Source organism: Theobroma cacao, chromosome 8 (genome assembly GCF_000208745.1).
Source record: "Theobroma cacao cultivar B97-61/B2 chromosome 8, Criollo_cocoa_genome_V2, whole genome shotgun sequence".
Taxonomy (NCBI): domain Eukaryota; kingdom Viridiplantae; phylum Streptophyta; class Magnoliopsida; order Malvales; family Malvaceae; genus Theobroma; species Theobroma cacao.
In genome coordinates this window covers 27830-42269 of record NC_030857.1, presented here as the reverse complement: position 1 = coordinate 42269, position 14440 = coordinate 27830, and the positions used below count along the sequence as shown (strand labels likewise).

Here is a 14440-nt window from a genome sequence, read left to right as displayed (position 1 = left end):
CACTTTTAGCAATGTTAAGATAATTATATAAAATATCACTACTATTACATTGTTAGACTATAATAACAGTTAAGGGTTATATTACAATATTATTAATTAATTTAAATTAAACTATAAATAAAATTAACTTTATATATATATATATATATATATATATATATATATATATCATTTACTTATGTAACAATACAGTTTTACGTCATATAAGATTTTCTCTTCATCTGAGTTGTTTTATGTTTTAAGTTACTGATATCGTTGAGCTAAACATTTGGGATTTAGACTTTTGATAATGATTTAGAGAAACTTGAATAGAGAAGAAAAAAGAAAACGTTTAATGTGTGTGATAGAAATATCATGTGTAGTTCGTAGTTGGTTTTATAAACGGTTGATAAATTCCCTTCATTGAATTCGTGGACTGGTATTAACAATTTAATAAAATCGTAACATGTGATCGTCAACATCTAGTATTTATATAAAAATTTGGAGAGATTAGTTAAAAAAAATGCTAAGCATGTCCCCCAATTAACGTAATTGGAGAGATGGGAAAATGAGTCTAAGTATAATTTTTAATTTTAATTCTAGTTAGACTAGAATAAAGATATTTTAATTTTAGATTAAGATATATGTTGTCATTGTAAACCAGTAAAATTAAAGTATACTAATTTAATAAGACTAGTATACCTCTGTCATTATATGTGAGTATAAAAACTTAACCGTTTGAATTGAAAACGATTATTTATGCATTTTGTAAATGTAGATATATTTTTATTTTATTTTATTAATTATGTAAGACGATTACTTCGTTACTTTGATAACACATTAGCCTTGTGAGTATTACAGAAGAGTCTTGTTATGGACAAAAAGCTTGTAACCAGAAACAGGGGGATTAAAATATCCCAACATGTACAACTGTGACAACTCACGAAAGATGGATTGATCACAATCACGAACGTTAGCTCCCGTACCATGGGGACCTCCATATTTAATTTTAATTTTTGAATAATAACTCATGCAGACAAAACGTGACAACCACAGCATTTTCTTGGGTCACCTTAAAATTAAAAGCATGCTGCATGTACAGCATTTTTCAATCACGAATTTCACACATTGAAAACTTGAATATTCTTGAAAACCAATGCAATAAGAACCGTCTCTTTTCCATCCATAAACCATTCTGGTACTAGTGGTGGGCTACCTTTCAGACACCCAATGTGATCCATCAATTTAAAATCCACATTTGGTTCCCTGCAAATATATGGATCACAACCAAGCCACTTGTCGATGCTCAGAATTTGCTTTTCGCGGTACGAGGCTGTTTCTCGGAGGATTCATTGAGGGCATATATTGTCTTTTGAAATTTATGCCATCAGAAATGAGCCAACACTTTTACCTTTGCACAAGTGTTTCTTGGTTGTTAGAGATTCGGTGATAGAATATTTTAGAACGGACAAACTAGCATATGATTTGGTTTATTATTTCAAATACATTATTTTTTATTATTAACTTATTATTTTCTTAACATTATATAAAATTATTTATAAATTATATTTTTATATTGAAAGCCATCAAAATGAGTAAAATGTATAATTATATTATCATGAAAACAATGAAAGGAAATCCAGGCAAATGTATGTCAAAATTCATGAATTAATTTTATTTTAAAAAATTTATAAGATTTTGATTTGATGATTCAAATATGAAAATAGTTAAAAATTCTTCAATTTAATTTTTTTTTTGTTTAAACTATGAGTGGTTTTTGCTTTTTCCCTCCCCTAAAAAACAAGTGACACACATTACCATTAGTGACCTCAACATATCTATTAGAAAACTCCTACCCCTCATTATGCGCATTGGAGTGTGTTTTTTTTTTTTCAGTAAGTGTTACGGAATAACTGCTCCTACTTAGTTTATATAGAAGTTTTGTCAATTCATTTGGAGACGTTTTTTTGCTCAAATGGACAACATCCTCTCCAATCATCTTTTCTCAAATTCTCTCCTACTGAGGTCTTTCCTCGTCTTATTCTTCGTCTTACTTTGCCATTCCCCTATGCTCTACATTTTGTCATCATCTGCCACAGCACCTACCAATTGTTTCAATCTTTCTCTCCACCACTTCCTAACACATTTGCTTTTACTTATTTATATCACTATGTCCCGTTTTATGACAGCTTACGTATGTATACCGAGTAATTCGATCTTCACTAGAACTTTTTAACATTGAGAATGACCAAGTGATAACATTAGGATGCGTTGTATGTTGGTTGAGGGGAAACAAAACAATTCATCAAAGTCGGAAAGAGGAGAGATATGGAAACATGGGCGAGTAGTTTTATGATTGTGCATTTGATGTGTTTGTGATATTGCTGTTATGAGCTGCAATCCTTGGAGAGTCTCATTAATTGTTTGATTTTAGGGTAATTGCATTAATTTGAGTAAGTGAGTCAACTCGCTTTACCTCAATTTTGGTTGTGGTTTCCTTTTCGATTGTTTCTGTGTTCAATTTAAGTGGGTTTATTTCTTTTGTGGAGGATTATACTATCAATGAAAATTTTAATTTTGTTGTGATTTAGGAATTATTCTAAAAGATTTTTTTTTGAGAGATGGATTTTATTGACCGTACTACCGATATGTCAGCGAAAGTCTCGAGCTAAAATTATCCACGACTCCCGTTGGCCTGAAAATCGGCCTGACAAAAGAAAAAAAGACTTTTAAATCATAATTGATTTATGAATAAAAAGGAAATAAAAACGCATGTCATTGATTTGTGAGTAAAATATTATAGATAATGGCTTTGTTAATTATACTCACGTCCACAAGGTTAGGGTTGTTATTGACTAGTGTCATCAATTATTCTTAATTTTTCACAAATCTAATAAGACGAGTACCAAATGACCCAAAATTAAAAAGAAAATGTTGCCTCCCTACAAGTCTTATCAACTACTCCTGCTGACTGGTACAAAAGAGTCAAAAGTACATTATGAAGTTTGAGTGATTTTGCAGGCAATGTCCCAAGCGGGAGAAGTGGAGATCCCGACTGACACCAACCCGTGATGCGAATCTTTTGGAGCGCACAATGCTGTGTCCTTTCCATTGGAGAGAGAGAGAGAAAGAAAGAATCTTGAAGATTCCAAGAGCTTGTGGCAAGATGTGACGGCCACCATATCCCTTTTTGACGGGTTTGCCCTCCTTTGTTTGGCCATCACCATGCAGCACGCCTCTGTATCATTGGCTCTGGCTCTCTGTCAAAAAAGTTTTTGGTTATGCGATCTGCATAGTAACCCATTGTTGATTTTAATCAACTCAAACTTGGACCTCATGCTTTTTCTTACGTTCATGCAAGCATCAACAATGCTACTTTTACGGTTTTAACTCCATTATTCAATTGTGTGGTTTTGTTCCTTTTTACCGCTTGCGTAACTATTGACTACGGAGAACAGGCAAAGTCGTTTTGAGGTCTTAGATCAAAGGGAGTACATGGATGTTCAGTACAAATCGCTATCAAACTTTACACTTGTGGCTGCCACTATCTTTTTCCCAATTCAATGCATTTCAACTGTTGCATATCATTTTCCTAATAAATCACCTCTTTTGGTGCCATGGGCTCCTCATCACTCCACACAACGACCTTTGCATCAAGTTTTAGCCCAAGATTGCGTCTTTAACGTATCTTTTGAAGTTGACAGTGTGGCTAAATTAATTTTAAGTTTTGACATGTAGTAAATTCTCTTGGAATAGCTGTAGAACTAGAGATTCTTCGCAGAAAAAAGAAAAAAAAAAACTGGAACGTGCTATATATAAAAAAGAAAGAAGAAGAACATGGCCGTGTTCTTGAGGTCCTAATGTTCTTGAGTTTGATGGCCCACGTGAACTTCAAACATCCAAGAAACTTTACTGTGCTTTGAGTCACCCCTTGATGCTCCATTGACTATTACTACAAAAACAGTTGTGTGCCACTAGGGACTCAAATTTCACGCCACACTCCAATATGCTAGTTTCCAATTATAGGATTTATGTGGTCGGTTTTGGCTTAGCTTGGTTAATGCACTACTCGTCAATGGGTGATGATTTATATATAGTATGCCACTTCGAAATTTTCTCCAACATGAAAATTGGTCACAATTCACGGAAACATGGGCTGTGAGATTTCCAAGTGCTTCAAGTTTCAACGACAAGACAACTGATCATGAACAGTTTGGGTTCATTGGAGATTTCCAAATTTGGGGCAGGTGGGCAACTAGGAGACCTTATACATTGAGGAGATGATGGAGAGAGAGTTTGTGTTGGTCAATGGCTAGATTTTATGACAAATAAACGACTATTTTTTGGCCCCTCATGGTGAAATATGACCTTATATATATTATGTTGATTATAGACTGTACACCTTTTTTTTTTTATTACAAATGGATAACAAATTTACTCTTTCTCTCGGATTTGGATAAGGATATGAACACTACAAATTTAGAACCTCATCCTTAACTAGATTAGTAGATTGCATTCATATACACACCACAAAGTGGATACCATCCATTTTCACATATTCCTGCCATCCATGCAGAGTAGCTAAAATTCTGGTTGTAATTATAAGGTAGTGTGCATTCGTATTATATTCCATAAAGCGGAAAACAAAAGGAAAAGACAAAAATGCCAAAATGGCATACTCAAAAAGGGCATGTGAAACTGATCTTTCAACGGACCTTCCTCAGGCGGTCAGAATTAGGAGCAAAATATTCCGGCATACTTGCTGTACGATCTCCGCCTATCCCTGTTCACATATTCATTAATTACACCAAATTGTAATAATTTTCGCATAACAAACCTTATATTACTTGTAAAACAGAATAAAGAATTCCAACCATAAGTCCTAGAATTTAATCTATTACGTGCAAAGGAACCAAATCAAGTCTAAAATTTGATGTCTATCGTCTGCGTTTAGTCAGGAAGCTGAACACTGAGACATCGTGTAGCTGACGTGCCGTCCCTTTCTGTTACAGTTTTCTGGGCTGTCAAATGTACGCTTTGATCTGTATTTGATTTCCTTTTGTTTTGAGTAACGTTTGAATTAGGTATGTGTACGGTCTATGCACATATCCGATGATATAATAAATTAGTCATCAATCTTAAGCAAATCTAACCAATCACCAATCTTATCTTTGTTATCATATTATTATGATGATGATGATGATGATAATGGTGATGAGTATGATTTATTTATTCGCATTAGAATAGAAACCCCCACTCTCAGGAGCCAGCCACCATGGGACCCGCAAGACTTTTACTTTTCCGCCGCCTATACCCAGCCACCCTGAACCTAGCAGGTTGGCTTTTATATAATTAGAGAACGTGGGGTAAGGTCAGCTAGACCACTTGAAAGTTTGAACCTAAAACCAGGGCTTTTCTCTGCTTGTTTGTTGGCCTCTCTGTTTTCAAACCCTGCTAAAGCCAAATGGCCGCCCTTTCCCTCGGCTTTTCTTATTTAATTTTTTTACTTATTATCATCAATAATTAAAGTAGTCAGCTTTATTCAAATTAGGAAGATTGGAGTTAGAAGTAGCAAACTCGCTTAAGCAATGCACGAACCCTATCAAGCCTGCTCAAATTTTGGCTTGATGGAAAACGTTTTTTTTTTTTATTGAAAATAAAAATACTATACACTAGTTATACATTAGCTGTCAAGATGTCTTTAAAATATTAAAATTTTGCTCATGTCAAATTTTTTAAAAAAGTATTGTTGTAGAAGTCGCGGACCTAAGTTCTTATGATCTTATTAGAACTCTTATTTACATGGTTTTACATTTTTATTAAACCTCATAGATTAACTTTTCTTTAAATGGTACTTATTCTAAACAAGAACTCTAAGGCAGACAAATAAGTACAAGTTGAAATTCAATTAATTAATTAATTAAATGTGATAAATTAAAATTGATTTATTTTTAATGATGATTGTCCTTTTTCATTCAACCAAATTATTACACACTTCGTATACCAACAAAGAACCGATACATGCACGTAAGTCCCTCCTAAATGGGAATATTTTTTAGGAGTCATAAATTCAAATTAAAGGCAATTAATGCTAAATCTTGCTGGTATTGGGTGATTTAAATGGCGTGATGAATCAAAGGTGGAATCATCAATTTTTGTATTGTAGCTTCTTCCTTGTATTCCCAATTCCCATAACTATTCTGAAAACTAGGTATTCTCTGTCATATCCTTCTCACTTCCAACCTTGAAGTGATGCAAATCCCACATAAAAAAGCAAAAATCATTAGTTAGTCTAATGGACAACCTCATGGAAATGAGTGCTTCTCAAATTAATTAGACATCTTAATCCTTGCAAATAGGAGTAGCTTTAATTTTTTTTCCCCTGGTATGTGGCTAGAAATGATTAATTATAAGCGATGTAGACAAGTTTTGGGAGGAACTCGATACAATTTTCTTTTGTCTTCCCCAACTCTCTATACAAGAATCTATTCAAAAAAATCATATCAAAGTATAGGACAATCTAAAACCCAATTTTAAATAATTTAATATATTATCTCTCTCTCTTTCTCTCTCGCATCCTTTTACTTTGTTTTTATTAGGTGTTGGAGTTAAATTATTTATTATGCTGTCGTATTTACTTCAAATAAGAACAAAAGAAAAAAAAATTAAAGTGGCAAGATGGTAAATTCCTAAAAGTCAGAATAGTAAAAATTTAAGAAACACCTTATAAAAAGGGTTGTGTGTCCCATGCTTCTATTATTGACAAAACCTCATAAATGACCTTGCTCTCCTCGAAAACAAGCGGAATAGAGAGAAGAGAAATAGAGGGAAGAGACCAGAAAAAGAGATAGATTCCTCCTACCCTGATTCTACAACTGAACTTGAAATTTACATTAAAATTCAACTCTAAGAGGGTTCAAGTCCGTGAGAGTCTATAAAAAGGGACCAAGGTGTTAGTTTTAGGGTAGTAAGGTGGGCTCATAGAAGCGAGCGAGAGCGAGAGCGAGAGGCAGAGAGTTAAAAGAGACGGAGAGAAAAATGGGAGCCTGGGCTATCGCAGTGCATGGTGGCGCTGGTGTGGACCCAAACCTCCCTAAAGAAAGGCAAGAGGAGGCTAAAAGACTCCTCACACGTTGTCTTAATATTGGCATCTCTGCTCTCCGCTCTAATCTCCCCGCCATTGACGTCGTAGAACTCGTCGTATGTCCCTTTTTCTTATTTTCAATTCCTTTCGTTTCATTATTTTTCCATCCCTTGTATATTCAGTTAATGAAATTCTAATGTCGTAATATTTTTTGCTTTGATCATGTTTACCGTATTAAATATGAAGAAAACGCAAAGACATCGTTTTTCACTTTATTTTTTATTGGAGAAAAACGATGATGGTGACGATATTAGTTTATATGTTAATGGGAGAGATTATTTTGTTGATGTCGTTTTCTTCTGGAATGATAAAATTGGCTTCTGTTTTGGTTTAGGTGAGAGAACTGGAAACAGATCCTTTGTTCAACTCCGGGCGTGGATCTGCTCTCACGGAGAATGGAACCGTGGAGATGGAAGCCAGCATTATGGACGGACCAAAGAGGAGATGTGGTGCTGTGTCGGGTTTAACTACGGTGAAGAATCCTGTCTCTCTTGCCCGACTTGTCATGGATAAATCACCACATTCTTATCTGGCCTTCTCGGGTGCCGAGGAGTTCGCTAGGAATCAGGTTTGAGTTTACCAGTTTAGCCCTTATTGTCCAAACCCACGGAATCTTGGATTCCGTTATCCACGTGTTGAATAGCTTAGCCACACGCTTTCATGTTCTGACGCGTGACAGGAAAGTTTAGATTCTTCTCTTTTGCTCTTTATATTTTTAATTAATGGGTTGGATTTTGTGCAGGGCGTGGAGTTGGTGGACAATGAATACTTCATTACGGAAGACAATGTGGGGATGCTTAAGTTGGCAAAAGAGGCAAACTCAATCCTGGTACGTTTGATTTCCCATTAATTTCCATGAAATGACATTGATGCAGCAAGTCACGTGGTGGGACCATGTCTTACTCGGTTTTGTCCTTTGACCAGTTTGATTACCGTATCCCAACTATTGGCACTTGCGGCGCCGGCGCAGCTATGGACAGTCCCTTGCAGATGAACGGGCTTCCGATCAGCGTTTATGCTCCAGAGACGGTTGGGTGCGTGGTCGTTGACAAGGAAGGCCGGTGTGCTGCAGCCACCTCCACTGGTGGACTCATGAACAAGATGACGGGAAGGATCGGTGACTCGCCCCTCATAGGCTCGGGAACCTACGCATGCGACTTGTGTGGGGTGTCATGCACTGGGGAAGGAGAGGCGATCATCCGCAGCACCCTGGCTAGGGAAGTAGCGGCAGTGATGGAATACAAAGGGTTGAATCTGCATGAGGCGGTGGATTATGTGATAAAAAATAGGTTGGATGAAGGAAAAGCTGGGCTGATTGCTGTGTCAAAGAATGGTGAGGTAGCTTGTGGGTTTAACACCACTGGGATGTTCAGAGGCTGCGCCACTGAGGATGGGTTCATGGAGGTTGGTGTGTGGTAAATGTCCTCGGCTTGCGCTAAACCTTTAGCAGTAGGCGGCCCAAGGGGAATTTGCTTTCCGTGATTTTGCTCATGTACTCCTCAGTATCTCTTGTTTGGTCAAAATTAAGTGAAGCACTGTGTAACTGAAATGCCCGAATAATAATCAATTAGGACCAATCTTTTGGGACTGTAATTTGCTAGTATCATATATCAATCAATCATGACATGTTGGTGCTTTAGACTTTTGTCTACTATTGCCATCAGATCCTTGTGCGTACGAGACATTTTTTTCCTTTAAAGTAGCAATTCTTTTTTACCTTAAAATGAAGGGAAATGGACTTAAATCTTGGAGGGAATCTTGAGTGGGACAGCCAAAAATGTACCTTAAATATTCGTCTTGCCTTCGAAAGTTACCCTAATTGTATTCTGGTTCTGTCAGCTGTAGTCCAAGGAAAACGGCCACTTAGAAATACCCATCCCCTTCAAATGGCCGACCTCACATGACAAACGAATGGCCATGTGAAGTAGTGAGATATTAATTTCTCTCATGCGTCAATTATGACCCCTTGGTTAATATTATCATATTGTATTCAAAATTGAAAGTTGAAACCACTAAAATTTACCCCCTTCTATGGTCATTTCCATGTACTGAAACTTGTTTATTTATTACCTCAAAGGCATACATAATTGATGATCCCGGGTGGAAACATGTAATCACTCATTTGTTACTACCGTGACTACGGCCTGAAATGGCATCCTTGGCGGAGTGAAAGGCGTTTGCTACTGCCTCAGCTAAACCAGCCAAGACACCACCCTCGTTGCCAGAATTGCGAGTCAAGTGTACCACTTCCATGTCCTTCATCCTGGGTTCTTTGTTTTCCCCCGGCGGTGCTTGTATATCTGCAGTCTCCACCCTGGTTTCTACTGCTCCTTGTTCATTGATCTCTTTGGTTCCCTGCTAAAAATGTATGCTGGCTGAGAGCCTGAGTATCTATCAACCAAAGGAAAACTAAAGAAGGGGAGCCAATTATATACCTTTGTTTCCATGTTGCAAGCTTTAATTTGAAACAAGATGTCAAACACAAGGATGAATATGGACTCTCTGCTGCCCAAAGGTTGCTATTTACTGGAATAGCCCGTTCAATGTTCATTTGGGACACGTTCATGTGCGACATGCGGTGGCAATTTGTGCCAAATTGTTGGACACGTGCCTCGTTTCTTACTCTGGCGCGTCTTGAGTGCCCCTGTTCCACCCGTTGCTTGCATTGCATCTATCGAATCCAACAAACGAAACAAAAGAAAAGAAATTATATCTTAATCGAAGATTCAAATTTGCCACATATGACTGTGTCCAGATTCCACACGCTAAAAGGACAGCTACCAAAAGAGCCTAGGGAATAGAAACTCGAGATTCCAAATTTAGTCAAAGATTGTGCTAGTTGCTTCTACAGTACCTTAGAACTTGGGTTTAGGCTTGCGTAATGTGAGTTGCACATCTGCAATATGCATGTAAAATCTTGATAAAGCAACAAAATCCATGCTGAACTTCCTGACAGTAAATTTTGATAGACGTGTTCCACATTGTGCTCCTCATGAACTCCAGAGCACACTACTCAACAAGCGTAGGAGAAATATTAATTTAAGTGAAAAGGGAACATTTCAAGGCACCTACCTGCAATTTCAGGTATTTGACAATCCAACCAATAAAGCGGTTGGAATTCAATCAGAACAGTGCCCAAATTAGTAATAAACAGACCCGAGCATGATGGTATCGACTATATAACAACTTTAGGAAGGCAAACTCTTCAATTGCTGGAATTTCTCCTATTTTCTTTAATGCGTCTACGCTGGGCTCCTTATCCACACCAATGGTCATTACAGCTTGTTTCCTGGGTGCAATTCTTCACCTAGTATACTGCCCACCCTTCCAATCATACCAGGTTGATCAATCTGCCTGCAGAGAATAAGACTGCCTTCCAGGCTTACACAGACACCAAAGGATCCAACCTTGGTCAGATGGGGTTTTCCATCCTTCACTCCTCCTTCCACTGTAATCTCACCAGAGTCAGAAATTGCACCAGCAAATTTAGATTCCACATTGGCAATTTGAACCTGAATGAACTCGAGTGGATTCTCAGGTGAACCATCCAACACAATACGCTCTTCCGTTAAATTAAGTCCTCTCTTTTTAGCAGTGAAGTCAGCGTTGACTAAGTTGACAAAAACACCAGAAATAGGCTCAATCAGACCCTTGGTAACCGTAGCTCGTAGCAGCCGAGTATCAAAGATCTTCTGGACCTCTAGCAGATGCATAAGTCACCTTGACAAACTTCAAACCGCTTCCACCAGCAACCAACTGCACAGCCAATCTGCCCAGCTTCTCAGTGAGTGCAACAAATGGTGCTAGTTCTGACTGAACCTGTGAATTAAAACAAGAAACGTTGAAATGCACATGATTGCCAAACAAAGATTAACATCCAAGAAAATTGTTGACTAGCTCCATCAAGTTATCAATGATTGCATTATGTTAGTAAGATCAATTATCAACACTCTGAAATCAGACAGGGTAGCCCAATTACCATCATTATCCAAATAGAAAGTATATACAAGAATAACTTAAAATTTCAGATGGTACTGAACAGGGACCATGGGGGCATTTACAGCTGTAGCAGCAACCTTCCTGATCACACAATCATCATAAGGCTGTAAAGCCAAAGATATGATGAAGTAAAAGGACAGAGGCCAAAATAGATGGCCAAGCATATACCGAAGCCTCCGTGGTACTAGCACCAAGATGAGGAGTTACAGTCACAGTTTCATGCTGTACCAACTTACTTTCTTTTGGAGGGGGCTCTTCTGTGAACACATCAAGTGCTGCCTGCACAAAACCAACATTAATTTACTCGCCAACTATGTAGTATATAACTGACTATACGCACAAACCTGAGCAACAATCCCAGAATCCAAGGCCCGTAGTAGAGCTTCCTCATCAATAACTCCACCACGAGCAACATTGACAATTCGAGCCCCTCTCTTCATTCGAGAAAAAGCGTCATCATTGAACATTTTTGATGTAGCAGGGGTGAGAGGCATGTGCATGCAGATAAAATCTGCAGTTAACAATGCTTCTTCAAAGGTAACCAGCTCCACTCCAATTGCACGAGCACGGCCTGCCGGAGCATAATGATCATGTGCAATTACATGCATGCCAAGTCCCATAGCACGCCTAGCTACTTCTGAACCAACTTTCCCAAACCCCATTACAGCCAGTGTTTTCCCCACGACGGATACCCCTACATACTTATTTCTCTGCCACTTCCCTGGACAGACCAAACTTCTACTTAGCATTAAGAAGTCAAATTAGCAACACTGAAATTAAAGCCTTCAACTTCGTATCACCACAAACTCAATTCACCGCTCAACTTACTCATATTAGAAAAAAAAAAAGAACAAAGCAAAATTTTTAACTTTCAAGTCATTCGTTCTTTCTTGTATTTTCATTTTCAGATTTAAACTTTCCAAACATTTTTTTCTGTTGATAGCAACACCCAAATACGCTTGAAGAAATGCCTAAATGACATTAAAAAAACAACAAACCCCCGATAAACCAATCCAAAAAAAGAGACGCAATGCAATTTATAGAAACAACAAACCAGCTTTAACAGAAGCATCAGCTTGGGCAACATTCCTGGCCATAGCAGTGAGCAAAGCAATCCCATGCTCCGCAGCCGCAATGGTATTGGCTGTAGGCGCATTAACCAGGAGACACCCTTGTTCCGTAGCAGCCGGTAAGTCGACATTATCAATCCCAACACCAGCTCTACCCACAACCTTGACCCTCCCGCCTGATGACTCAAACACTTCCAGAGTAACCTTGGTTCCACTTCTCACTATTAAAGCATCGCAAAGCGAAATCTTGGTGCAAAGCTCTTCCGGGCTTAAGTTGTAAGAGCAGTCCACATTGGCGAAAGCTTTAAGTAGTTGAATACCTGCGTCACCAAGCTTTTCGGCCACGAGGACGGTGGGTTTGGCCTTCAAGATTGTGGCCACGACTATGAGGGTTCTGGGTTTTTGGCAGCGAGGAAAGATGGCGCGAGAGTGAAGAGACGGGCGCCACGAGAGAGGAGAGAGAGATATTTTTGTTGGGAGAGAGCGTGAGGTTCCATGAAGATACTGCGGACATGGCTTTGGTGGCTCTCTGTCTCGCTGGCTTTCTCTCACACGTTGACGGTCTTGTTTACAGTATAGATAAAACTTTGTGTGTCAATTTTTAATGAGGTTTAAGTCAAACTGAAAAGAAAAATCAATAGCAGGTAAAAAAAAAGAAAAAAGTTTGGCATTCACTTAATTATTGTGATTAAAATTTGTATATTCTGTAAAGATATGTTAAGAATTCATGATTGATTGTTCCCGAGAATCAAATACAAGATGGTCCAATAATGTATTAAATTATTTTTTGGTCTAATAAACCAAAAAAGTTCCTTGATACTTAACATCTTTCTATACTTGTATATATAATTCCTACCAATGAGGATTATGCACGGTGGTTTGATTTGGGAATCAAATAAATCGAAATTAAACATTATAATTAGAAATTGATTTTTATATCTCGTTTTGTTTGGAGTTATAGGATTTTATTTTAAGATGGATGAAAAATTCCATGCATAAGAAAAATAGTCTTCTCTTATTATATATTCTACTTTTGTCGAGGTTGAACAAAATGAATTTGGATATAAATTCAAGATAAGCAGTATTTTAATTGGTCAAATAATGTCAATATAAAAGATGAATTAATTATGTGAATGATAATAATTTGAGTTTTGGAATTAATGACTTAATTTCTTTGAAGTGCTTGATGAATGCGATATTCCTTTTTTTAAGCCGCCCTAATTTCTACTTTAATTTGTCCACAGCTTTTTCCCGAAAAGATGTATCAAGGAGTCTGAGCAAATACTGTATTTTTCTTGCCGTTGTCTTCAACAGACATCCTAATCCTAGTAGACTTTTAGTTTGAATGCGGGCGAAGTAAAGGACACTTTTCATCATGTCGGCTGCTAAAGTATTATGATTCCACACAAGATTGGAATCTTGGACCACAACACGTTGGGTAGGTAAGCTGTCCTTTGAATTACCCAGTTTACCTTTTTTTATTTTTCTAATCAATCAATCTTGCTCCAAACTAGTGCTTTAAAAAATTTTCAAAGCTAAGACCCAATTTTTCTCTATCTTTTCTTCCGTCTTCTGCGCTTTTCATCTTTACATTAAACAAACAGGTGTTAGTTGAATTATACCATAAAAAACAATATGCCGTCTTTTTGTATACGTACTACTTATATCAGCTGCACTGTTAAAACTAGAATATATCTCAACTTCAATGGATGATGGCTTGATGATGCTTTGAATGGGTGGAAATGAGGTCACGGGCAACAGCATGTGACTAGTCTAAAGTAGCAGTTTATGTATTGGTTATTTTCAGTTTTTTGTCTTCAGTATTATGTCAATTTAGCAACATGAATTTACCATGTTGAGTTGTGAATATTAGGATTTCAACCACTAATATCATGCTACAGAAAAACAGTTATTGGTGGTTTTATTGTTTAGTTATGTATTGGTCTTTTCTTAAGTATAAATTAATCATGTTTATATTATAAATAGATTATTAAAGTTAGTTTAGTTAGCATGCTGTTATTTCGTTGTAGTGTCTGTATATAAATAGTGTGAAAAACAATTGTAAAAGTAACTTTCTAGAGAAATGAAATTCAGGGGACATTCCTGATTCTTCTTCTCCCTTTTTTATGGAATCAAAGCCAGGTTCATATCTCTTGAGATTCTTTAGATTTCTTTTCTTGATCATTCATATTCCTTCCAAATACCCATTACAATTTCTGCAAATTTCTCAAGCCTCATGACAGATTCA

General features: G+C 37.2%; 1 protein-coding gene and 1 pseudogene across 1 annotated transcript; one reads left to right on the top strand and one right to left on the bottom strand.

Moving 5' to 3' along the window:
- LOC18591132 (probable isoaspartyl peptidase/L-asparaginase 2) lies at positions 6738-8770 on the top strand. Its single transcript, XM_007017076.2, has 4 exons — positions 6738-7179; positions 7458-7691; positions 7866-7952; positions 8048-8770. The coding sequence occupies exons 1-4, from the start codon at positions 7018-7020 to the stop codon at positions 8540-8542; spliced, it is 978 nt and encodes a 325-aa protein (XP_007017138.1). The 5' UTR covers positions 6738-7017; the 3' UTR covers positions 8543-8770.
- LOC18591131 lies at positions 9127-12748 on the bottom strand (annotated as a pseudogene).

Coding starts and splice junctions, on each gene's coding strand:
- LOC18591132 (XM_007017076.2), top strand. CDS start 7,018: ATGGGAGCCTGGGCTATCGCAGTGCATGGTGGCGCTGGTGTGGACCCA. Junction 7,180..7,457: donor TTGACGTCGTAGAACTCGTC/GTATGTCCCTTT, acceptor GTTTTGGTTTAG/GTGAGAGAACTGGAAACAGA. Junction 7,953..8,047: donor AAGAGGCAAACTCAATCCTG/GTACGTTTGATT, acceptor TCCTTTGACCAG/TTTGATTACCGTATCCCAAC.